The following is a 23,945-nucleotide window of genomic DNA, read 5'->3' on the forward strand; positions in this document are numbered from 1 at the left end:
CTTTGGCTCAGGTCATGATCTCAGGGTCCTGGGATCGAGTCCCGCATCGGGCTCTCTGCTCAGCAGGGAGCCTGCTTCCCTCTCTCTCTCTCTGCCTGCCTCTCTGTCTACTTGTGATTTCTCTCTGTCAAATAAATAAATAAAATCTTTAAAAAAAAATACTACAAACTAAATGGTTCAGTGGTTGGTTCAAAATCTTTTTGCTGTCACAGATCTCTGAAAAATCTGTTGAACTACTAACCATCTAGCTGGGGGGGGGGGCAGCAGGAGAAGCAGAAAACATTGTACAGAATTTTAGGGCTTAGTCATGGACTACCTAAGTATCCAAGGACTGCAGGATTTTCCTCGTTGTCTCCCATTTCTCCTTTTCCTTCTTCCTTTTGAGCCACGGTTCTCTTTCTACCCCACATTCTGTCTCCTTCCACAGCTTTTTCCCACAGTACTATGGAAAGAAATCAAAGAGACCTGGGCTTAAATTCAACTTAATCACTCATTAGTTCTGGCTTCCCTGTTTGGGGGGGAGGAAGAACCTCAGAAAAGTACAGTTAAGTGTCAGAGAGGAAAGCAGGCCAAGTTTCTGGGTCTTGCTGCCAGAAAGAAAACTAAACTACTTGGGCCTAAGACTAGGCTTCTATGAGGGCTCCTAACAACCTTTATAGTTATAATAGTTTAGTCATAATTAATGATGCATCTCATATTTTCTAGGAATAACCACCATTCCAAAAGTCTGTCCTCTCATTCCCATAAATACCCCAGTACATACAAGATCATACCTGAGTTCGCTTGCGGGGGGCGGGGGGGGGGGGACGGGACACCACAACTCAGTGTAAACAGAGTCTGTCTTGCTGAATATTTTTCTCTTCAGTCTTAATTTCTTCAGGACTAGGGAACAGACTTTTTCCCCATTATATTTTGTCTGTACTCTTTCTTAATTTTACAACTCTCTGGGAGTGGGAAAAGAGCCAAGCAGAGAAAATGAGATACCCATTGATTCATTCCGCAAATACTGAGCACCTGGACGTACCATATACTGTTCCAGATGTGAAAAGTCCCCACCCTCAAGAAGCCTTTATTCTGATGAGAAGAAAAAGACAACAAAATAAAATCTATAACAAATATAGTATGTTAGGTGATGATAGGAGCTATAGGAGAAAAATGAAGCAAAGACCATGGAGAGAGCTGGAAAATGAGCTGCAATTCTAAAAAGGTTTGAGAAGACCCGTTGAGAAGATGGCATTTAAGTAAAGATGAGGAGGTGGGAAAGTGCATCAGTGCCCCTGTCACACTCAGCTCCCCTCCTTTCTTTTCCCACCATTTTTGTGCCATCTCTTTCTCACTACAGTGTAACATCTAGCACCTGCTGAGGACTGCCTGGAGATGACACAATGGAGCACCTGCCCCAGCATTGCACTTGCCCAATCCCCCACCATAACCCCAAGTGCAGGGAAGAACCCAGGCGGGAGGTGCTGGACAAGACGAGAGAAAGAAGGTACTGAGATCCTTGCTGAAGCTCCATGTATCTTACATTAGTCTTTTATAGGTCTCAGATGCTTTTATACTAAAAATGCAATTTCAAATACAGTTGACCCTTGAACAACATGGGTTTGAACTGTGCAGGTCCACTTGCACATGGATTTTTTCCCCCAATAAATACACTGGGAAATTTTTTTTGGAGATCTGCAACAATTCGAAAATGCAGAGGAACTGTATAGCCTAGAAATGCCAAAGAAATTTTAAGACAAAGTTAGGTATTACTGTAAGAACACAGTACATAATACATCTAAGGTACCAAATATGTGCTAACCTACCACTTATGTTATCAGTAAAGCTTCCAATCAAAAGTAGACTATTAGTAGGTAAGTTTGGGGGGCATCAAAAGTTACAGCTGGATTTTCAATCAGGGGAGGTCCCCAACCCACCCCACCTATTCCCCCCGTTCAAGGTCAACTGTATATTAACTCAAGTACAACTCAGACTACCTATTACCCTTTGATGACCTCTCTTTCAGTCTTCCCCTTCAATTTCACCAACCCCTACTTATGAGTATAAAAATACTGGAAGCAGAATTACAGAAAATGTCACTTATGCCTGGCTGTGCAGACTTCTGGAGATGCCCTGGTCCCTGCTGGCACACAGAAAAGCACCTAAGAGCAGCCCAAGAATCCAAACAGTCACCAAATGTCAACAGTGTTTTTAAAAAATTACAGATCCTTCTCCCTTCTCAGTGGCCCACAGCACAGGCCAGGTGTTTATACAGCCAAGGAAAGGGGTAGTACTGGTAAACCAATGTACTCATGATTTAGTGAGAAGAACCTTGGACTAGACTAGACTAGACTAGACTAGAAACCTGTCTCTGTTCCCATTTACTGACCATCTGACAATGAATCAAGCCCTAAGTAGAACTGCTTTCTAAGCAATAGAAAGATGGCCATTGCAGAGTAACTGAACCTTTTCTTTCAAGACCCACTGTAATGGGTCTTGAAATGTCCTGTAATGCGCTGTAATGCACGGGAGATGACAAACGCAGTTCAATACAATAGATCAGGTATAGAGTACAGTGAAGTTACCAAAGAACCGTGGGAGTTCAGAGGAAGGACTATGGGGGGGGGAAGTTCCAGGAGGGCACCACTGTGAGAATCTGAGCAGGATCCGGAAGGACAGAGAAGCTGAAAGTGGGGATGAGCCAGGGCAGCGCTGGGCAGAGACGAGTGGCACTCCCCGCGCGGCAAGGGCGCACAGCCTTGGCCGAGGGGATTTCCATCTCTGGGCCCCGGCTCAGAAACCTGGCACTTACAACACACGCGCGCTTGGAAAAACTAAAAAGGTCCGTGTTGCTTTTGGTCAAGGGTTCATGCCTAGCCGTTAAGGCAGGAAGCCCCGCGAGGCGCGCGTGGGAACGGAAACTGCGCGAACCCGGTCGCCTTCGCCTCCATCCTTCGCTTGCTGAAGTATAGACTCTTTCACCGACTGAAAGAACAAGGAAGAACCCGGAAAAAACCACCACCACCCGCCGGCGTAGCGGAGGCCCGGCCGCCGCGGCCGCAGTGGTTCCGAGCTCCTCCACCCGGAGAGACCCCGCCGTCTTCCGGCCCCGCGCGTGGAAGCCTTGGCCAGCGCCTGCCGCCACACCACCTGCAGCGGCTCCGGCCCCGCGCGGCGGCCGTTCGGGCCTCTCCCGCCGCCGGGCCCCTCCGCCCACTCCGCCGTGACGAATCGGCGCCCGGCCTGGAGCGTGCCCACATTCGTGGGGTTTTGTAGAACGTGTGGGGTCTGAAAAAAATCCCTGACCGGACGGAGCATCACCGCATCCTCACCTGGAGCTTTATTTTTTCAAAAAGAGTCGGGGGAAGGGCTGGAAAGCAATTAAGAAGAGTGTGGAAAGTGCGAGTGCGGACGCTCCGGACGCGAGGGGCGGGGCGTGCGCGGGACAAAGGGAAACGAGGCCGGAGCTGCGGGCGCTTTTTCTGCCCGCGGGTGAGTGCTTCCGACTGGGCCCGAGCGGGTCGGGAGGGTGGCGAGTCGCGGTGTCCCGGCTTGACTGGACCTCGAGTTCCCGGGGGCTGCTGGGGTTCAGGCTGGGCCGCGGGCCCAGAGCTGGGGGCCGGTTGCGGCCTCCTTGAGGCCTAGCGGAGCGGGGTTCGGGAGGGAGTCCCGTCTGGGGCCCCTCCCCGGCGGCAAGATTTGCCCCTTCCACTAACCCCGCGACATGGGTCAGGGCACCCATGCATTCCTCTTTAGTGGAGTTGTTAGTGACGTGCATTCAGCACCACAACCTGAAGGAAGCGACCTCAGGGGAACCCCTTGGGGCAAGCCAAGTCCGTGGTCCATCCCGCCCTCCTCCCCCCCCCCAGGAAGGTGGTTTCCCTTTGGTTCGGCAGCGACCGAGGACACTCGGTGTGGCTACGAGTGGAGAGCGGAGAGCGAAAGCTCGGAAACAGTCTGGCCTGGGTTTGAAACCCAGCTCTGGCACTTCCTGGCTGTGTGGCTTTAGACAAGTTACTTAAACTCGCCGCCGAGGCTCCCATTTTTCTTGTGTAAAGTACGGATATCCATACATATCTCGAAGGGTAGTTGCGACCCTGAACCGAGATAAGTGATAAGCCCGCCCCGTAGAAAGTCTTCAACAAGTATCTAGTATTTTATGCCAGGCGCCAGGGATGGGTCCAGTGGCAGACGAATGTACAAGCCCACCCTTAGAATTTTATCGTAGCAGACGACAGCAGTAATTTTGAAGTCTTAACAATAGTGTGATGTACCGGGGAGCTTTGGCAGTTATTATCAGCGCTTCTCACAGCGAGGCCTACTTGTTGTTGACAGCACACCCCCACCCCCATGTTGAGCAGGAAGGAGATCACCCGAGTCCATGGTTTCTGCCCGGTTCTTACCGAAAGAGGGAGAGACCCAGGTTGGGCTGTTCAAAAAATACTTCTTTCCACACAGTCCTCTGATTCCTTCTATTCCAGGGACTTCCCTTAAAATGTAGAAGAGAAGCAAAAGCATCATGCTTGTTTCACGTAATGTTTGATGAAAGTACTCCAGTAGTCATAGAAGTTATTTGCTCTTTTTCTAAAATGTTTGTCTTTTTGTACACATTGTGTGTGATGTATATTGATGTAAGAAACAAGCTCATGCCTTTATGTTCTTGTTCAGAGTTGGTAATACTAGGACCAAATGTAAGCATTGAGCTAGGTGCTGGGACTGCGATAATGAATGAGATGGCCTCTGTTCTACAGTTTAGCCATATTAACAGGTATAATACAATGTAATGAACAATATTATAGATTTAGGTGAATTGGATAGGAGTACAGAGAAGGAAGCAATTTGTTCTCCCCAAGTAATTTATCACGAAATCTCCCTTGAGATATATATTTTGAAATGGACTGTGAAGGGTTAATGAATTTTTCAGGTAGAGGCTCAGAAGTTATTCCCAGGAGATACAAAGCTATTTACCACTTTAAGAGAATGTGAAGCTCTTTATCAACCAGTTACCTTTTGCACTGCCTCCAGAAATAAAATGCTGGCTTGTTTTAATAGAACTTGTTACTCTAAGAGGAAGGTAGAGCTGCTGTTGATCAGTGAGCTGTTAGTATCTGGTAGGCCTTGTTGGGGTGGGCCCTGTTAATACATCACATTCTATTGTCATTATATTTTTATCAGTTTAAATGTTTACATGGCATTAGCAGAATGTTTTCCATGAAGGAGGTGGCAAGAAAAAACTTGAAAGTACACGTCTAATATTACTTTTAATATCCCCAGTAATTTGTTTTAGTCGTTTAATTCTGATGATCCAAATGACCTATAAGATTTAGTAAAATATGCAAAGGATTTGATTACTAGAAGGTAGTGTAATTTTACTAAGAAATACCAATTAAACTACCCTATTCTTTAGGAAAACATCTCTTATGCTTGCTGAGTTTTGATTCTCTTTTTTTTTCTTTTTTTTTTCTTTTTTTTTATTTTAGTGTCTCAGATTCATTCTTAAGGAACTGAGAACTTAATCTTCCAAAATGTCAAGTAAGTTTCATTTTTTATATTTATCTATTAATAAGAGACTAATGCCCTAGCAAATGGGAATTCCAAAATACTCTCATTTTTTTTTCTTCAAAACAGGACCATTGGTAGTTTTGTTGCATAGTATTATATCTCAGTTGTTTACAAGAAGTTATTTATTTTCTTTCAAACAGAAAGACCATCTTATGCCCCACCTCCCACCCCAGCTCCTGCAACAGTAAGTTTTAATTTTCTTGTTAATGTAATAGCCAAGTCTGGCCTTGATACAAAAACCCAGATGTCTTCCAGTGACAGTCACTCAATCATCACAGCAACAGGATGAAAAATTCAGCCAAAAAACAGCACTTCCTACTAAATAAAATAACTCTCTGCATCTTACCTTGAACCGATCCCAACATTTAAAGAAACATACTGCTGAAATTCCAACCTCCTCTGCTCAGTTCTCTTTTTTAAATGGGAAATAAATGATAAGCTTAACATCTCTTTCTAGTTAATCTCTATAAGAGTCTTAAAAGTTGATATTGAGTGAATGCTCAATCTGGCATTTGTTATTATTTTTAAACCTAACCTTCAACTGGTTACACTTTCTCTCTTTGTTTATATATAATTTTCATATTAAACAGTAAAGCATCCAGTACCATAATAACACTCATTGTAAATTTTTATTTTTCAAGCTGTTTAAGTAAGGATTTCATTATCTGTGGGTCAGATCCTGCCTATTGAATATGTTTTCAAGTTTCTAAATAATACTTGTGAACTAGGTTTTTCATCAAGCAAGTTCTGGCCCAGCTTGGACAGCATGTAAAATAACCATCCAATCCACAAAACAAATCTAACAGGAACTATTCAGGCCTTGCTGAAACGGATTCCTTGTTGTTTTTTGGGTTTTCTTTTTTTTTTTTTTTTTTTTTTTTGTCTTTAAAAAAACACTGTTAACATTGACCATGGCCTACAAAAGCAGTTCTTTAATAGCTGTTAGCCCTCCTTCCTGACCCCTTATCCCCAAAATTGCAGGCTAGCTTACTAATTAGGTCCTTGTGTAATTTTTTTTCTCCACTAGATGACTGCTCTTACTTACTAATCCTCAGATGTATGCTTTAGTTACCTTTATCAACAATTTGTTTCTCTTAGTAAGATACTTCTTAAAAGAGATACTGTATCTCATGTTCTCATTTCAACTTATGTAACATAGTAACATATAGTTTCTAAAGTTACTTCCAGTAGATCTTAAAGTCCTGTGTTTGGTTTGTTTTCTTTCTTAAATCAAAGAACATTTCTTAATGACCATCTCCTTGGCCCTCTGCTAGTGGCTATACAGGTGGAGTTGAACAGTTGAGATTCCTGACCTCAAAGAGCTAACCATGTACTTCAATTTTGGAAATGGTATAATTGTAATGTTTTAGTTTTGATTTTTTTTTTAATTCCCGTAACTTTATTACATTATTGCCTCATAATGTTGAACAGTGATTTTCATTCTTTATGCAACCTTTGAAGATGTCATTTTGACGTATATACTGCCTCTGACAGTGTATAATCTCTGGAGGACAAACTTGATTTTTTGGGATAATAAAAATAGCTCAAAAACCAAGTGTCCCCTTATGACTTCTCAAATGTAGAAAGGGATTTTTTTTTTTTTTTGGCCTTTCTTTAGTCCTATTTCTGTACTATTGTAATTTCACATTGACACATAAAATAAAGAAGACTAGGGATTAGGACAGCCAACAGAATGGATATCAAATGAATTATCTTCCTTCCTTTTTTTTTTTTTTCCATTCTACCATCACCACCACCACCACCACTACCACCACCACCACCACCACCACCACCACCCAATGTACCACTCCAAGTAATATACACTTCTCTTGTGCCTTTGATACTTCATCTGTGTTTTGCCTACGTAAATATGCCTAATTTGCGTCTTTTATAACTATACAGACTAGAATTGATCAGTTGTTCTCTTTTCCTAAAGAGTTTCAAATGTAATATCAGCCTGAATATCTTTCTTTTGGACACTAAGGATATGTGCAGCGGCATGTTGTAGAAAATTGTGTTCATAACAGCCACAGCTTAGTTGGGATGTGTTAAGTGTATTTTACATTCTACAATTGAGGGCTCATATTGTTAATTGCATGTTAAAATTAAATTAGTTGTTTTGGTTGAGTTTCATTAGATAAAATTCCCTACTTTTGGTTTCTCTTCGCTATATCCTTTTTATGCATTATACCTTTATTCTCATGAACATTAGACGTCATTGTATTAACCATGAGGGCACTGCTATATTAAGAGCCCATTTTTGATTACATCAACACATAATTCATGAAACCAATAATTCCATTGCTGCAATGAGCAGTTGTGTTTTGAAAGGATCAAAGGTATTGAAACTAGATGAAAAAATGAAGTTCAAGTCTGTAAACTAGGAAAGTAGTTCACATTAAAATTAAATGGCAGAAAGTGTTCATGATTGACCTATGGAAGATGGATCAAAGAAGAGATGGAAGAGAAAGCCTAAAAAAAAAGAATGACTGGGTTTAAAAGATCAGATAGCACCCCTGAATGAAATCCATGCATTTCTTACAAGTCTTTGTTTTGAAATCATGTATGTGACACCCATTGAATCCCACATAAGTTCTTTTCTACTGACTACTCTGACTTCCTGATTTGAGTACCTTTTCATTTTTCACATTATATAGAAGGATTTAAAATTGTCTCTGACACAATCCATTTCTTGTTTTTATTTGTTCTTAGTAGATAAATACATTGGTGGCATCTGCATAACTGTCAAGTAAATCACATTTTGTTTTGCATGTAAAGTGTTTCAGACTTCTAGTTTATCACATGTCAGGCCTTCCTATCTCAGACACCTGTTGCTAAGTTGTTATATCATATTATTGACCATAAAGTAATCCGGAGTGTTTGAGACACTTCAGTATATTGCTTATTCCGAAAAAACAAGCACACACACTCACGCTGACGATAAACACGACTTGCCCCTGTAAAGAGAAAGAAAGGGAAGAAAGGGAAAAAAAACCAAAAAACGAAAAAACCACTTGCAGACTGGTTTCCCAATGAAAGATAAAGAACAGTTACAACACATCATTGCTTGTTTAAATTCAGGTTGCTTTTGCATGCCATATGCAGATCATTTTTCATTTCTGTGTTTTCCTCGTTTGAGCTCATTTCTCATTCGTGTTTTTGTCTCATTTGTTTCCATCAGCAAATGCCCAGCACACCAGGGTTTGTGGGATACAATCCATACAGTCATCTCGCCTACAACAACTACAGGCTGGGAGGGAACCCGGGCACCAACAGCCGGGTCACGGTAGGAGAATCAACTATTACAGCATCCGGCAAACAACTGGATTTGACCAGAAATGCCTCCAGAGTTAGGTCCTTTTGAATCAGCAGCACAGCCATTTAAAAAAAAATTTTTTTAACCTGGCTTTTTGACTATTTTAAACATTCATTGTATGATCTTAAACTGGGAAAAAAAAAAAAACAAAAACAAAAAACAAAAGAACAGTGAAATCTGGATATGTATGTAGAAGAAAAGAAGAATCCATTCTGTTTGGTGGTTGGTGAGCTAAAGCCCTGGGCACTTACTGCTTATACTATATGTAGATAAACCTAGAGTTTCTTATGGTTAAAATACCCTTTTTGAGATAAAGAGTATCTTTCATTTAAGGTAATTGGCATCAGGCTCAAGAACTTAGTTTCTGAGTAAAAGCCCAGCTTACGGACCTGGGCTTTTTTCGGCTGGCCTACCAGTTTGAACTGCTACACATAATTATTTGTCTTTTGGATTTAATATTCAACTTCCTGAGATTCATTTCTCTCCAGTTAAAAAGAGATTTAATATAACTTCAAAGAATTGCAGGATGCAAGTTGAATGAAATTAATTTGACATGCCAGACTTGATACCAACAACTAAAAGTGTACTTATAATCTGTAGGAGAGGGGTATAATTTCTGAAACTGAGGATGTTTCATTTAAATGATCAACCTAAGACACCCAAAATTGAGTGATATATTTCAGATATCTATTTTAGAATCATCTTAAACTGCATTCAAGGAAGCTTAAGTAGCTAAGAAATAAATGTAAAAATGATTTACCAAAAGTAAATAAAAATAAATCCAAAAGCCAAATACCTACATATGTTGGAATGTGGCATTGGTGAGAATTTATACAACCCAGAATGGCTGTAAACTTTTTAATACTTGGTTTTTGTTTGCTATATTCATAAATAATTAATGTGACTTCAAAAGAGCCCTCTCACCCTGTAGTCAAGCTAGAGCAAAAAGCTTGTAACTATCAAACTATATGTCTATCTTGGTAAGCATATTGCTTAGCTTGATAGGTTTTGTTTGTCTAAATTTTTCATTGTTTCTGCATAATTTGTACTTCATAAGCATATCAAGTTTTATGTGCCATGCATATTTCATGGTATCTGAAAAGAATTTTGACAAAGTGTGTGTATGTATGCATTTCACAATGCATACAATTTTTATGTACATCGGTATGTGTTTTCCCTGGCCTAAATGTGTTTCACAAGTGTTATGGGGGGCAAGGTTATCCAATGATAAAGAATTAATTTAAACAAGGAGCAGAGTCAATTTTGGATCATTCATGTTAATGCAGAAAATTATTCATGAGGAGTGAACAAGAGAATGATTACATTTTAATAGCTCTATACAGTCAGCTCTTGATTATCTACATGAATGGAATAGAAATGGTGATAACTGTATTATTAGAATCATTTGTGTTTCAGTTTGTATAAGCATTTTGTTCCTAACTTGGATGTATCTGTGGGAATTCTCTGTTAATAGAGATCATTCAGTAGGAAAAGGAAAGGTCATCCACTGTCTCGGGGCTAGAGTCAATTACCTGTTCCTCCTCATTTCCTCTTGGGGATGTTCGAACCTAGCTTTTGGAGTTGGCTCTAGCTTTGGGATGGATTAGTACAGGAGGGTCGTTGAGCATGGAATATTTGGCATTTGGGTTCTTTGTGTTAGTTTTTTTGGTATTATTGTCCTCAGCACCAGACTGAAGTGTAATCAAACTGCTGTCTAGACTTAACCTGAAGGGGCCTAGAAACTGAAGGCTTTTAGCCTCTCTTAATCCCAGCCCCTTCAACTTTTAGGTCACTGAATTGCTGTCTAAGAAAATTAGTTATGCCTAAAGTTTTACACAACTTTTTTTAATATATCTAACTGAAGCTTTGTTAGGACTTAAAGGATGTGATTTTGACCATTATAGAAGTATTTTATTTTAAGATGACCCCGATAATGTGTTACCTTTTTTTATTCTTTTAGGCTCCTTATAGGGTATCACTGTTTGCAAATAGCCTTAAGTCAGCGATTTGAAAGAATGAGTCTGAAACCCTATCTGGTAGCTTCCGATAGGCTCTGTAGAACATCTGGTTTCCCTCAGGACTCTAGTACACTTGAATAGTTGTGAGACTTTTTACAGCGTGTTGAAACTTTTGGAGTGCCTGTGATAGCCATGAGATGGAATTCATTCCTAGTCCTCTCAGATGGTGGTTAACATTCTCCTAAGTACAGGTGTGAAAACAGTTTGAGATGTTAAAAATGGCTTATTTTTGTGCTAATTGGAAAGTCCATTCTAGAAGAAAACTTTACCAGAGAAAAGGAAGAATTAGAAGAAACAACAACAAAATCTCTTGAGTGGCCAAAATAAATTTCACAGAATCATGATCTTTATGCATAGGCGATTCCAGGAATTACTGTTATATAAGCACAGTTTTAACTTAGCTAAGCATAGTTTTTACGTTCCCCCAACTCATTGCCAGGTAGAAGCAGAAAATTATAAAGAGGGACATTTGCTACTAGAGGTAGCTTTCCTGATAGAAACAAGGAAAGAAACTGCTAAGAAAGGAAACATTCCCTCCAAAGGTGTAACCACGTGGCCATTTAGTCAGGGGCCCAGCAGTTCTCACTCCTCAAGTCAGAGGAGTACAGGAAAGCAGGGGTTGTTTCTGATGGACTCTCATCAAAATAAGGTTAAAGTGTCTTGAGGGCAAATTGCCTTTTTTTTTTTTTTGTAAAGAGTAATGTTTAAAACATGGTAGAAAGATGTCTGCTAAGATGATAAATAAATTAAGAATGTTTAGACATAAAAATCTTTAGTGTCCTGAAAACCAGCTAAATTTTAACTTTGCGGTTATTGTTTGGGTTTGGTTTGGTTTGGTTTGTATTTATAAATTGCCTAATCAATGAAATAGAGCCTTGTTTCATTCAAATGAAAATATTCTTTGAAAAGTAGAGCTTATATTACTATGATTTGTTTTTGAAGTGTTTTAAGTCAATATATTTAAAACATAGACATTTTAGAGTTCTTTATCTCTTTAAAGAAAATTTGTTAGTGGTGATATACCAACTTCAATTATTGGCACAATTCCAACTTTATTTGTAACCGACTTCATGGAATTCTGAAGGTTTGTGTTGGATATAAATTGGAAATGCTTTCTAGTAGCTTTACATATGAAAAATCAGACCTTTGTGTATCTTGCTCTGAACCTATGATGTAAAGTAAAGTTAGCCTCATAGGAGTTCCCTTACCCCTCCTTGAAAGAGCTACAGACCTGGAGACTGAACTTGTCTTGGCTTATAGGAGGTTCATATGATTGCTGTTGACAGTGTCTATCCCTTCTGGCTTACCTCATGCCATTGCCCAATGCTGGCTTAAAAAAAAACCAGGGTCTGTCTGCATGGGCACCAGCATGAGGTATGGCATGAATGTATGGGAGGAGTGGAAAGACGAGAGGAAATACTGTTTCAAAGGTGATCTGCTTTCTAACAATCTCATGTAAGAAGAAGCAGAGTTACTCAAAATATGTAGGGATGGAGAAAGACCCTCACCCTAGGAGGAGGAAGCATTGTTTGAAAGCAGTGGAATTGGGCAGACACACTAATCTCAGAGATTAGTGTGGATTAAAAAATAAGGTTATAATTGGTGTCCCAACCCAGAAAGGAGGAGTTTGGGCAACTGAAGGGCAAGGGATCCAAATATCTCTTAGTCTCCTTATGAGGATTTGCCAGTCCCTGTCCTTTGATAATTAGAGCGAAGCCAACACCTCTTCCCTCTAGCCCGTCAAGAAGAATCAATATCCGTTGTCTCCTAGAAACTGGGGGGAAATAAATGTGATTCAGCCATGATGAATTTATTCTGGGTCCTTGATCAATGGTAGTCATATATGTTAAGCTGAAACTAAGTTCAGAAATAGACGCTTGTGGATCGCAGTTATCTGGGGCGCCCACTAGACGCTGCCTGCTCTCATTTACCTAGCTGTTATTCCACAGAAAGAACCGGTCTCTCATCTTTTTCTTCGCCTTTGTTTTCCCTCTATTCCACTTTTTTCTTTACCTTTTTAAAAAATATTTTTAGTTTTCCCTCCTGCTTGTGTTTTCATTTTTTTTCTCCCCACTAAACCAAAATTTTTAATCAGTATAAGGCCTCAAAAATAACCCAATTGGGCTGCAATTTCTCTGCCCCTGGGTAAACTCATCCACTCCCACTTTATTATTAGGACTGAGGACAAGAAAAGGCATGACTTTAGTTTATAATTCTTGATCCCCTTTATAGAAAGCCACTAGATATGGACCTAGAACCTTAAGAAAAATAAAATCTCTAGTCCTGATAAAGGAAATAAGGTATTTTGTTTTCTGTTTTGAACCTAGAAGGTAGTTTTTGTAGGGGTGTTGTTTATGTAGGGGTGTCGTGCATTCCTGGAATAGTACAAGTAGACACAAAAATCCCTGCAGACAGTGTGAGAGTGGTAAGTGCTGAAGGAGCCTAGACTCCAGCAGATAATCAAGTGTTGACTGTATGTGTAATGGTAAATTAAGCACAATTAAAGGGTGCTAGGTTATGTCCTAAACATGGGACATGTGATATGTAACCATATATTTTCAGTGTATGGATTATTATGTAATACTTTATTTGTTCTTACAGCCAGGTTGTCAAAGCAGTAGCAAAAATCTGCCGAGTAAAATATTTTAAAATAATGTACCTAAAGTCATTTTCTTTATTTTCTTTTGATGTGAATATTTCTGAATTTGCAGTGATAGCTATTTTCAGTGGAGAAAATATAAGAATCTTGTATCCATGGACGAGTAGAAGAAAGGCGCATTAGAAATTTTTAAGGGACTCTCTTTTCGTTTTGCTGGTGAATTACTTGCAGTTGAATAATGAATGTATTTAACTCTTTTGTAGGCATCCTCTGGTATTACGATTCCAAAACCCCCAAAGCCACCAGATAAGCCGCTGATGCCCTACATGAGGTACAGCAGAAAGGTAGGTGCCAGGAGCCAGAGGGAGGAAGGACTGTTCTCTTTGCTGCTTCGCTTTACATCAGATTTCATAATGGCATAGCCAGGGTTTCTGTGTATAGTCAGAGGAAAGGATGAGGAATTGCAGTTTTTAAAGAACTTGGTTCTGATTTCAGAATTCTGAAACTAAAATCCAGCAAGAAGAACATGATTAAAAAAACCATTTAAGTCCATTAGACAGTGTTACGTAGCCCTTTGGAGAAATTCAGTGACATGAGAAAAATGTGAGGTGAAAAAAAGCATATAGAACTACATATATTATCTTATTTTGTATAAAAACAATAGCAACAGTGTGTTAGTTTGAAGAAGAAAAAAGCCTAGAAAGCAGTGGTTATCTCTACAGAGTAAGCTCATGGTGATTTTCATTTTCTTTACACTTTTGAATTTTCCCTTGCGGTTTAGTTTGGTGATGAACCTATAGTCTCTTAAAGTAACAAAGAGAGCCAATATCTTTATTAATAGTAAGGGCTTTGAGCTGTTTTCACCACTATTTAAAAATTTGGGATCACACTTATTATACATGTATTTGATGATATGGTCTGTTGTGTTATGCAGATTAACCACTTTCCTTCTAAATTCTGTGAACTTTTAGAGAGACAGAGACTGTGTTATTGGGTTATCTCATCTTAACACCCCAGTGATTGGAGATGTCTTGAGATCTGCCATGGATTAATCCAGCAAAAGAAATGAGATTGGCCATCTATTGATAATTGTTGCAGTGGGCTGATGAGAACATGGGGATTTGATACTATTCCTTCTGCCTTTGTTTATGTTTAAAAGTTTCTCTATTAAAAGTATTTTTAAAGTTCTGTATTTTTAGGCATCCATACTGAAATTTCATGTTTCATTTTTAAGGTCTGGGACCAAGTTAAAGCTTCCAACCCTGACCTAAAGTTGTGGGAGATTGGCAAGATTATTGGTGGCATGTGGCGAGATCTCACTGATGAAGAAAAACAAGAATATTTAAACGAATACGAAGCAGAAAAGGTAGAATGGGGACCTCAGTGGGGTGGAGACTATATAAAATGCATAAACATTCGCTTGTTCTTTGTGAAAGAAACAAAAGATCTAATCAGCTGAGGCTGTACTGTCTCTGCTGGGTCAAGTCACTTTCTCTAGGCTTCAGATTCCTTGTCTGTATAAAGGAGATAATTCTGCCTTTTGATATTCTAATGAGATAAAGCTATCCATATAACCTGTAATATGTTAATTACAAAACTGAAAAATATTTGAATTTCAGATAGAGTACAATGAATCTATGAAGGCCTATCATAATTCCCCCGCATACCTTGCTTACATAAATGCAAAAAGTCGTGCAGAAGCTGCTTTAGAGGAAGAAAGTCGACAGAGACAGTCTCGCATGGAGAAAGGAGAGCCGTACATGAGCATCCAGCCTGCTGAAGATCCAGACGGTAAAAAAAAAAACAAAAATGGGGTTTTGTTTATGCGTTCTCCAAGAACTTAAAATACAAGCAATCACCAAGTTAATGTCCTACCTAAATGGAAAACAAAGCATATAAGTGCCATTTCAATATTTTGATTACTTAATCTTAAGATCTGCATGTGACGTTTCCATTAAAAAAAAGATACATCCTTGTTGGTGTAGAAAATAGCAAAACCTATTTATTGTTTATCAGAATCTTTATGCTCAGAATGCAGGAAAGGCTTTTGAGTCACAATCAGAATTTTGCTCAACTGCTTTTAAAAAGTTCATGCTTTCTGGTTAACATCATGTTTTCCTATTGATTCCTTAAACTTCTTGAATTAAAGGCTCTCCAGGGAGAAAGTTAATGAGTGGGGAGAAGCATTGTGAAATTGTTTTCCAGTTAATTCAGAAATCCAGCATGGCCTGTGATAACACATGAGGGTGCACACATGCACACTTTATACACACACACAAATGTATGTACACACAAACAGCAGAGCTTCCTGATTGGCTTTCCATGACTCGTTTGCAGGTATACAGATTACATCCTTGGTCTCTGCAGCCAGGCAGGGTCTGAAGCTGCAAGGAGCCTCAGAACTACCCCCCTGCATCAGGGACCATATTCCTCTATGAGTCACGCCTGCTGTATAAATCACATTTTCTCATGTGCTGCTATGATGTGGAAAAAGCTAGAGGCTCCAGCTGCAAGCAACAAAACATTAAGAAAAGAAGACCCCATTTCAGAGTAGGGGTATAAAGAGAAGGCTTGTAAGAACTTGAAAGATACTGTGGAGAAAGGAAGCAATAATGCCACTAAAAACATGAATAAACATGTACCCCATAGGAGAGGGAGGAAATATGTTTTTAAAAAGAATGGACTAGGATATTGACAAATACTCTCATAAATACAGAAGAGACAAGAATAATGTAAATAATAATAGAATATGAATTAGAAACCATACTGAGTGTCAAGGACATGCTAGCAAACAGGCCAGAATTACTCAGATTGGATGATTAATGCAAGAAAAACATACAGAACTAACAAATAGAAAAGAAGATCCAGTCTACGAAAAACTGGAAGGATGAGAGATGAGTAGAAGAGTATCAACAAAGATTAGCAACACGGAAGCCACGAGTAGAAGCAGTTAAAAGTTTTCTTTAGGTGAGAGGGGACAGTGAACTGAGCAGGACTTCAGAGATTGACTCAGGAACAGTTTTCAGAAAAACATCCTCTTCTCTGTTCCGTAGACTTCAGCCCATTATGTTTTAGAAAGTTTAAGGTAAGAACTGAAAGCTGCTGGTAAGAAAGGATAGGTGAAAATGAAGATGCCAGGATAAGAGTCACTTCAGACCTTGGACTTTATGCCTCGGAAATAGCAGAAGAGGAAATTTGCGAGGGGGGAGTTAGCATCAGTCCAAGAGAAGGACTGTGAGCATAGTGGCTGCCTGCTGCTATTCTAGAAAAGGCTTATGCAGCTTCCACATAAGACAGCGAAAGGTTTTTTAAAGGACATTTTAGAAAATGAGGTAAAATGAAGAGCTGGTGAATTTGAAAATAACTAGAAAATATAAGCCTACCCCCCAAAAGTCAGAATTCTAAGGGTAAGGAAAGACAAACCCAGATTGCTAAGACTTTTTTCCCCTCCCAGAGTTCAACACTAGAACCATATAAATGAAAGAAGAAAGCAAAAAAAAAGTATATACAGTTCAGATAGAGATAGCATGAATATACCATGTGTAATCTTAAGTGTGAATATGAAAAACTTAAAAAAATAAGGTCACAATTTCTTTTTATTAAAAATTATTGTATTTGTTTGACAGAGAGAGAGAGATCACAAGTAGGCAGACAGGCAGGCAGAGAGAGAGGAGGAAGCAGGCTCCCTGCTGAGCAAAGAGCCCAATATAGGGCTCAATCCTAGGACCCTGAGATCATGACCTGAGCTGGAGCCACCCAGGCACCCCCAGAATTTTTTTTAATGGTATCCTATATTCCAGTAATTTTAATTTCAGAAATACATTAAAGAAATTACTTGAAAGGAGACAAAAAGTAGTTTGTACAACAGTTTGTAGCTGTGGTGTTTATGATGATGAGCATTTTGGGAACTACTTAATTACCAAATAATAAGGGAGGTGCTAAACTGGGACACAGCAGTACAATTTGGGCCTCAAGCAAAGTTTCCTAAAGTGTGGTCCCTCCACCTCTGGTGGGACACTAAGATGATTAGGTGGTTCAGAGAGGAACTTTTTCTTAATTTTTTAAATTTTTAAAAATTTTTATTTTTTAGGGTGCCTGAGTGGCTCAGTGGGTCATGATTTTAGGGTCTTCGGATTGAGCCCCGCTTCAGGCCCTCTGCTCCGTGGAGGGCCTGCTTCCTCTTCTCTCTCTGCCTGCCTTCCTGCCTACTTGTGTGATCTCTCCCTCTGTCAAATGAATAAATAAAATCTTTAAAAAATAAAAATTTTTTTTTTAAATTTTTTAAAGATTTTTTATTATTTGAGAGAGCAAGCGAGAGGGAACACCAGTGGGGGCAGAGGAGCAGAGGGAGAGGGAGAAGGAGCTCCCCACTGAGCAAGGAGCCTGATGTGGGACTTGATCCTAGGATCCTGGGATCATGACCCAAGCCAAACGCAGACACTTAACGACTGAACCACCTGGGTACCCAGGAACTTTTATTTTAATGTGTATTGTTTAAGAGGAAGGTTTATTTTATTTTATTTTATTTTATTTTATTTTTAAAGATTTTATTTATTTATTTGACAGATAGAGATCACAAGTAGGCAGAGAGGCAGGCAGAGAGAGAAGGGGAAGCAGGCTCCCTGCTGAGCAGAGAGCCCGATGCGGGGCTCGATCCCAGGACCCTGGGATCATGACCTGAGCCGAAGGCAGAGGCTTTAACCCACTGAGCCACCCAGGCGCCCCAAGGAAGGTTTATTTTAAAAGTGAGTTAATTTAAGTTACTATGTTAAATAAATGATAGTATGGCTTTTTAGCAGATATGTCCAAAACTGTGGAGGTGATAAAGCAGAGGTTGAAATGAAGGAAATGCTATTGCATAGCTATTAAAAATAAGCATATAAACCAGATCCATGCCGTATGTATATGAACTTGGGGGAGTGAAAACAACATAGTATCTTTATGCACTGAAAACTATGTACATGTATAGATTGACAAAAATTGAAAGTAAAATTTGGTAGTAAATATTTTTTTTCTATAAAATTGCATTAGGGCTTTAATGGGGTTTTTTTTAGACTTAATCACAAGTTCAACACTTTTTTTCTTTTTTTTTTTTGAAGATTTTATTTATTTATTTGACAGAGATCACAAGTAAGCAGAGAGGCAGACAGAGAGAGAGGAGGAAGCAGGCTCCCTGCCGAGCAGAGAGCCCAATGCAGGGCTCCATCCCAGGACCCTGAGATCACGACCTGAGCCAAAGGCAGAGGCTTTAACCCCCTGAGCCACCCAGGCGCCCTTTAATGGGTTTTTTTAATGAAATAAAATGTATGTGGTGGTCTGGGACACAGTATTGCTAGAGATAATGTTTTCTCCACAGTGGGCATTTTCATTGTATAACTTTAGTATTAAAGTAATACAGTGACAAAGACACTGCTCAGTTCCTGTGTTGTCATCAGGTGTAAATGCCTTAAATTACCACCAAGAGAGTGAACCTTTCAGCAGCATTGCAGTCTCGCTGTAACATGCAGTCTTCCTATTGATGGATTTCCAGGCCAGAAGATACATGGTTTTTATTACATTTGTGTTCCATTCAAGACCTTCTCAGACAGAGTGAGAATAACCAGTACCCTGGCCAGTGAACACATTATGTCCTCCTCGAGATTTTTATGAAATGACTTCCCCAGTGCTCCCATGATGCCCTTAAGGCCCCCTTGTGATTGTTTTTGTTTTAAAGATTTGGTTGATTGATTGATTGGTTGGTTGATTTCTTTGAGAGAGAGCATTGGCGGGGTACAGAGGGAGAGGGAGAAGCAGACTCCTCCCTGAGCAGGGAAGGGCCGGCTTATTAGACCAGTGAGGACCAAGGCTTCTTGGTGTTCAGGTGTTAACATTGTCACTGTCTCCTGTTTATGGTTGCTGGCAACTTCATTTCCAAACATCTTGTTTATGCCAGATTATGATGATGGCTTTTCAATGAAGCATACAGCCACCGCCCGTTTCCAGAGAAACCACCGCCTCATCAGTGAAATCCTCAGTGAGAGTGTGGTGCCGGATGTTCGGTCAGTTGTCACAACAGCTAGAATGCAGGTCCTCAAACGACAGGTCCAGTCCTTAATGGTTCATCAGGTAAAATCACAAAGCATTTGTTAAAATAAATTGGGCTTATGTCACAGAGCCCCAGTGGCATGAATCTATACTGTGTATCAGCCTGTGAGCTAAATATTTCTGTGTTCAGTCTAACCTGTTCCTGATTCAGGGAAGAGACTTGAAGTAGTAGAGGTTTCCTGGAGATTTAATAAGTTTGTCATTAAAACTGTAATACAGACTCTTGTGATAGAAAGTTTGCACATTAAGAATTTTAAGATATCTTCTCAACCTTTATTGCTTAACTAAATGTTTTTTCCTGAAGAAATTACTCAGGCCTGAAGGAGTGTTCTTTAACATATACTTGTTAATTGTAGTCACTCCCCTATGCTGCATTTTGTGTTTTTAAAATCTTAGCTAGACACATTGTGCAATAAGTGATTTAATTTAAAAATTCAGAAACCTTTGTCACACTGTGAGAAAGCATGGACCATTACAAAATGCCCATTTAAAAAAAGTATTTTGCTTTCAAGAAAATAATTCAGTAGTAATAAAGCCTAATCATATGTCTTTCAGCGAAAGCTAGAAGCTGAACTTCTTCAAATAGAGGAGCGACACCAGGAAAAGAAGAGGAAATTCCTGGAAAGCACAGATTCATTTAACAATGAACTTAAAAGGGTATTAATTCACTGTGTTCACTGTACTTGTTATCACTGTGACTTTGTTCTTGTTCCTTAGTTTTTGTTCCTTTCTCCAAAATAGTGTTTTTATTGAATGTTGTTCACTTTCAAATAGGGTGAACTTTGCTCTAATGGTAAGGGTCTTTGCTTTGTGAAATTATTCCCATTTTCTGGCAAAATTTCAGTAGGTTTAAGATATCATATAGTATCCACACATGTACTAACTAGCCTGTAGTCCCTAGAATCCCTGGGTGTTTTAATTTAAATGCATGCAGTCATGAGTTGTTTCATTTTATTGAGACTTAATCATTAAATGTAGCTTATAGTGTACACTTTGTGTTAAAACAAGTAGATCCTGTGTTTGGTAGCTTGAAATAGGAACTGGAAGCTTTCTATGTAAATCCAGTGCTTTCAGCATTGCCTCACCAGCCACTTGCTGGTACATGGCCACTACAGCAACTTTCTCTTCCTGTAGACACAGGAGTTTACGACAAGACCTAGAATCGCTCTCCCCACCCCATATATATGTATATAGTTCATAACCAAGAAAAGCCACTCGTGAAATAATTTCTCTGGTTCAGAGATCGTAAGAAAAGAACAGTACTAAGAGAGTTTTCTTTCTTTCTGACTACTAGTTGTGCGGTTTAAAAGTAGAAGTGGATATGGAAAAAATTGCTGCTGAAATTGCACAGGCAGAGGAGCAGGCTCGAAAAAGGCAGGAGGAAAGAGAGAAAGAGGCAGCAGAACAAGCTGAACGCAGTCAGAGCAGCATGGTTGCTGAGGAGGAGCAGGCTGCGAGTAAGACCGAAGAGAAGAAGGACGATGAGAGCATCCCGACGGAGACAGGTAACCTGCCCGCTGACCGCAAAGTCGGTGTCAAGGGCTATCCTCTATCTGATCTACGCATCTTCCAAATCCTGACGTAAAATGTGAATGTCCGTACAAACAGCCGTGAGGCATTGGTCTTTAGTCTGGCTATTTGAGGTCTTGGTTATTTGTCCAGATGGAGTCATGTCATTTTCCGGGTTAGGTGTATGAAGTATAGTGATAGGAATGGTTGAGAATATGGGCCCTGGAGTCAGACATCTCTGGCTCTAATACTCTTTCACAACTTGCTAGCATAGGAGTGGATAAATTACTTAATCTGTTTCCTCACTTTTAGGTGCTCTAGTACCAGCCCTTGAGAGTTCCAGAGGAAAAATGAGGAAATATACATAAAATCACTTAATACTGGATTTATAAAACCACTTTGGAAATGGATTTCACGTGATATTGGCACTCAGTGTTTTAACCTTTATTGCTAAAATGTAATATGTGGTTGTTGCTTTTAGGATCAAACATCTTTGGTGTCCTAGGACAGGGTTGGGCAAGTAAAACCTGCAGGCCAAATCCTGTCCTGCCACCTGCTTTCGTAAAGAAAGTTTGGTTGAAACACAACCTTACCTGTGTGTTTACGTATTATCTGTGGCTACTTTGGGGCTACCATAGTGTAGTTGAGTCGGTGCAGAGACGCCTGGCCCACAAAATCCAAAATCTTTACTATCTAGCCTTTATGGGGAAGGTTGGTTGATACCATCCAAGAGAAGTTCTTACTTCCAGGCAGACTGATTTTCCTGGTTAAAAGCATTCCTCAAGACACAAAATAACATGTAAAACTTTCATAAAATACCAATTAAACCGATTATTTGAAATTTTGAGATTACTTCACCTTCTGGCACTATTTTGACCCTGCCCAGTGCCCTGTGTAAGCAGGAGTAAGTTAAAAGTGTTCTAGGAAGTACAGCCAAAGGCTCCCTGGACCATCACTGCAAGCAAGGGGAGAGACAGTAGTCATACTTGACATTCAACTGACAACTTCCGGTTTGACATCAGGAAAACATTTAATGGAATATAGGTTACTTTACCAGATGTTACTACAGTATTTCATTCAGCAGATTAGCATTTCAGATAGTCAGATTTTAAGTTTCATTATCTGAGCCTTTTTCTGTTTTTTTGTGAACATATTTTTTATCTTAACAAATTTGGAGCATTAGTATATTTTTGTGGTTAAAGCAGGAGTTTGAGAATTAGGGTATGAAGCATGATTCTTTGCTCATTTTGCAACTAGACAGAACACTCTGTCCTTTGCCTCTGTTCTGTCATTTATGAGTAGAGCATGCCTATGGGTCTTCACTCAGATTTTATCCTTTTAGCTAAAGGAAAAAGCAAAATTGAGACTATTAGAGCAGAAACCCTCAGGTTCTTAATTTCTTACAGAAAACAACCCAGCATAACATTGAACAATGTACCTAAAATATTGCCCTTATATCATTTCCATACCTGCTTTCTCACTAATTAAATCCAAAGCACAGAACAACATTATGTCCAATAGAAAGAAAATGTAAGTCCCTGTGTAATTTAAAATTTCTAACATTTTTTAAAGTAAAGGAGAACAAATGAATTAATAATAATATATTTAGCAGCGCCTGGGTGACTCAGTCAGTTAAGTGTCTGCCTTCAGCTCAGGTCATGGTCCCAGGGCCCTGGGATCGAGCCCCACATCAGGCTCCCTTCTCAGCGCCGAGCCTGCTTCTCCTTCTCCCACTCCCCCTGTCTCTCTATCAGTCAAATAAATAAAATCTTAAAAAATAATAATATATTTATTTAACCCAGTATGTCTTAAGCAATATCTCAACGTGTAATCAGCATTTTTAAGGATTAACTTTTCCATTCATTTTCATACTAAATCTTCAAAATCTGATGTGTGTTTTTTACCTGTAGCACATCTAAATTTAGAAGCTAAATTTTCATCAGAAATACTTGGTCTGTATTTAGCTTTTGTAAATTTATAGCTGAGAAGTACATTTTCAAACCTGAATTGTTTCAAAGGTGCTAACAGTTCCTCAGTCCCCCTAGCTCGTTCTGGTGCTTAATGTCATGTGCGGTGAGTGGCTACCACATCAGACAGCATAGCTCGAGACTGTCGGCATAATTAGAAGAATAAACTTATGTCTTGGAACTGACAGTGACACATGTGTGATTACAGAGGAGACACACCTTGAAGAAGCAACGGAAAGCCAACAGAATGGTGAAGAAGGCACATCTACTCCTGAGGACAAGGAGAGCGGGCAGGAGGGGGTGGACAGTATGGCTGAGGAAGGGACCAGTGATAGTAACACTGGCTCGGAGAGCAACAGCGCCACGGTGGAGGAGCCGCCAACGGACCCCGCCCCAGAAGACGAGAAGAAAGAATAAATGTTGCCTTGTTATGTGTTCTAAATACTTTTTTAAATGAAAAAAAAAAATGTTTTTTGAGTTTTAATGGTGTTATGTGGTTTGTGTATTAATATTTTTCTTGTCCATATCGCACCACCAAAGGCTTTTGGACCATTTAGCATCACAAGCCAAATGGCACAGTCTCCTTTCCTGAGCCATTGTGAAGATGGTTCTTTGGGTCTTATTTCTAGCCCTCAACTACTGAAAGCCTCAGAATTTAAATTAATTGAGAAAATGCCCACCTCTTTTAGAGAGTGATCCTTTGATGCTGCACAATCTACTCTTACAAATGCCTTCCTACAGCTCACTGGGGTGCTTACCAGAGCCATAGCTTTAAACCTCCCAGTTCCCGTCAGCAGCTTCCCGGAAGTCCCCATTCCTCTATACTTCCACAAAGAATAGCTTCTTGAAAACATAATCATGTATGAGTATGTATTTGTTCACTTACCTTTTTTATTTTTAATCAGTGT

At 39.7% G+C, this 23,945-nt stretch overlaps 1 protein-coding gene across 5 annotated transcripts; it reads left to right on the plus strand.

Annotated features, from left to right (window-relative positions):
* The first annotated feature begins 3,384 nt into the window (after nucleotides 1-3,384).
* SMARCE1 (SWI/SNF related, matrix associated, actin dependent regulator of chromatin, subfamily e, member 1) lies at nucleotides 3,385-23,521 on the plus strand. Of its 5 annotated transcripts, XM_059378682.1 has the most exons (11): nucleotides 3,385-3,474; nucleotides 5,463-5,514; nucleotides 5,685-5,728; nucleotides 8,726-8,830; nucleotides 13,741-13,821; nucleotides 14,712-14,843; nucleotides 15,097-15,268; nucleotides 19,410-19,582; nucleotides 20,117-20,218; nucleotides 20,856-21,066; nucleotides 23,246-23,521. In XM_059378682.1, exons 2-11 carry the CDS (start codon nucleotides 5,508-5,510, stop codon nucleotides 23,452-23,454), a joined length of 1,236 nt encoding a protein of 411 aa, XP_059234665.1. In that variant the 5' UTR covers nucleotides 3,385-3,474; nucleotides 5,463-5,507; the 3' UTR covers nucleotides 23,455-23,521. The 5 variants fall into 5 exon arrangements, with proteins under 5 accessions (XP_059234665.1, XP_059234667.1, XP_059234666.1 ...); XM_059378684.1 differs by lacking the exon at nucleotides 8,726-8,830; XM_059378683.1 differs by lacking the exon at nucleotides 5,685-5,728.
* The last annotated feature ends 424 nt before the right edge of the window (nucleotides 23,522-23,945 follow it).

The sequence above is a fragment of the Mustela nigripes genome, chromosome 16, assembly GCF_022355385.1.
Source record: "Mustela nigripes isolate SB6536 chromosome 16, MUSNIG.SB6536, whole genome shotgun sequence".
NCBI lineage: Eukaryota > Metazoa > Chordata > Mammalia > Carnivora > Mustelidae > Mustela > Mustela nigripes.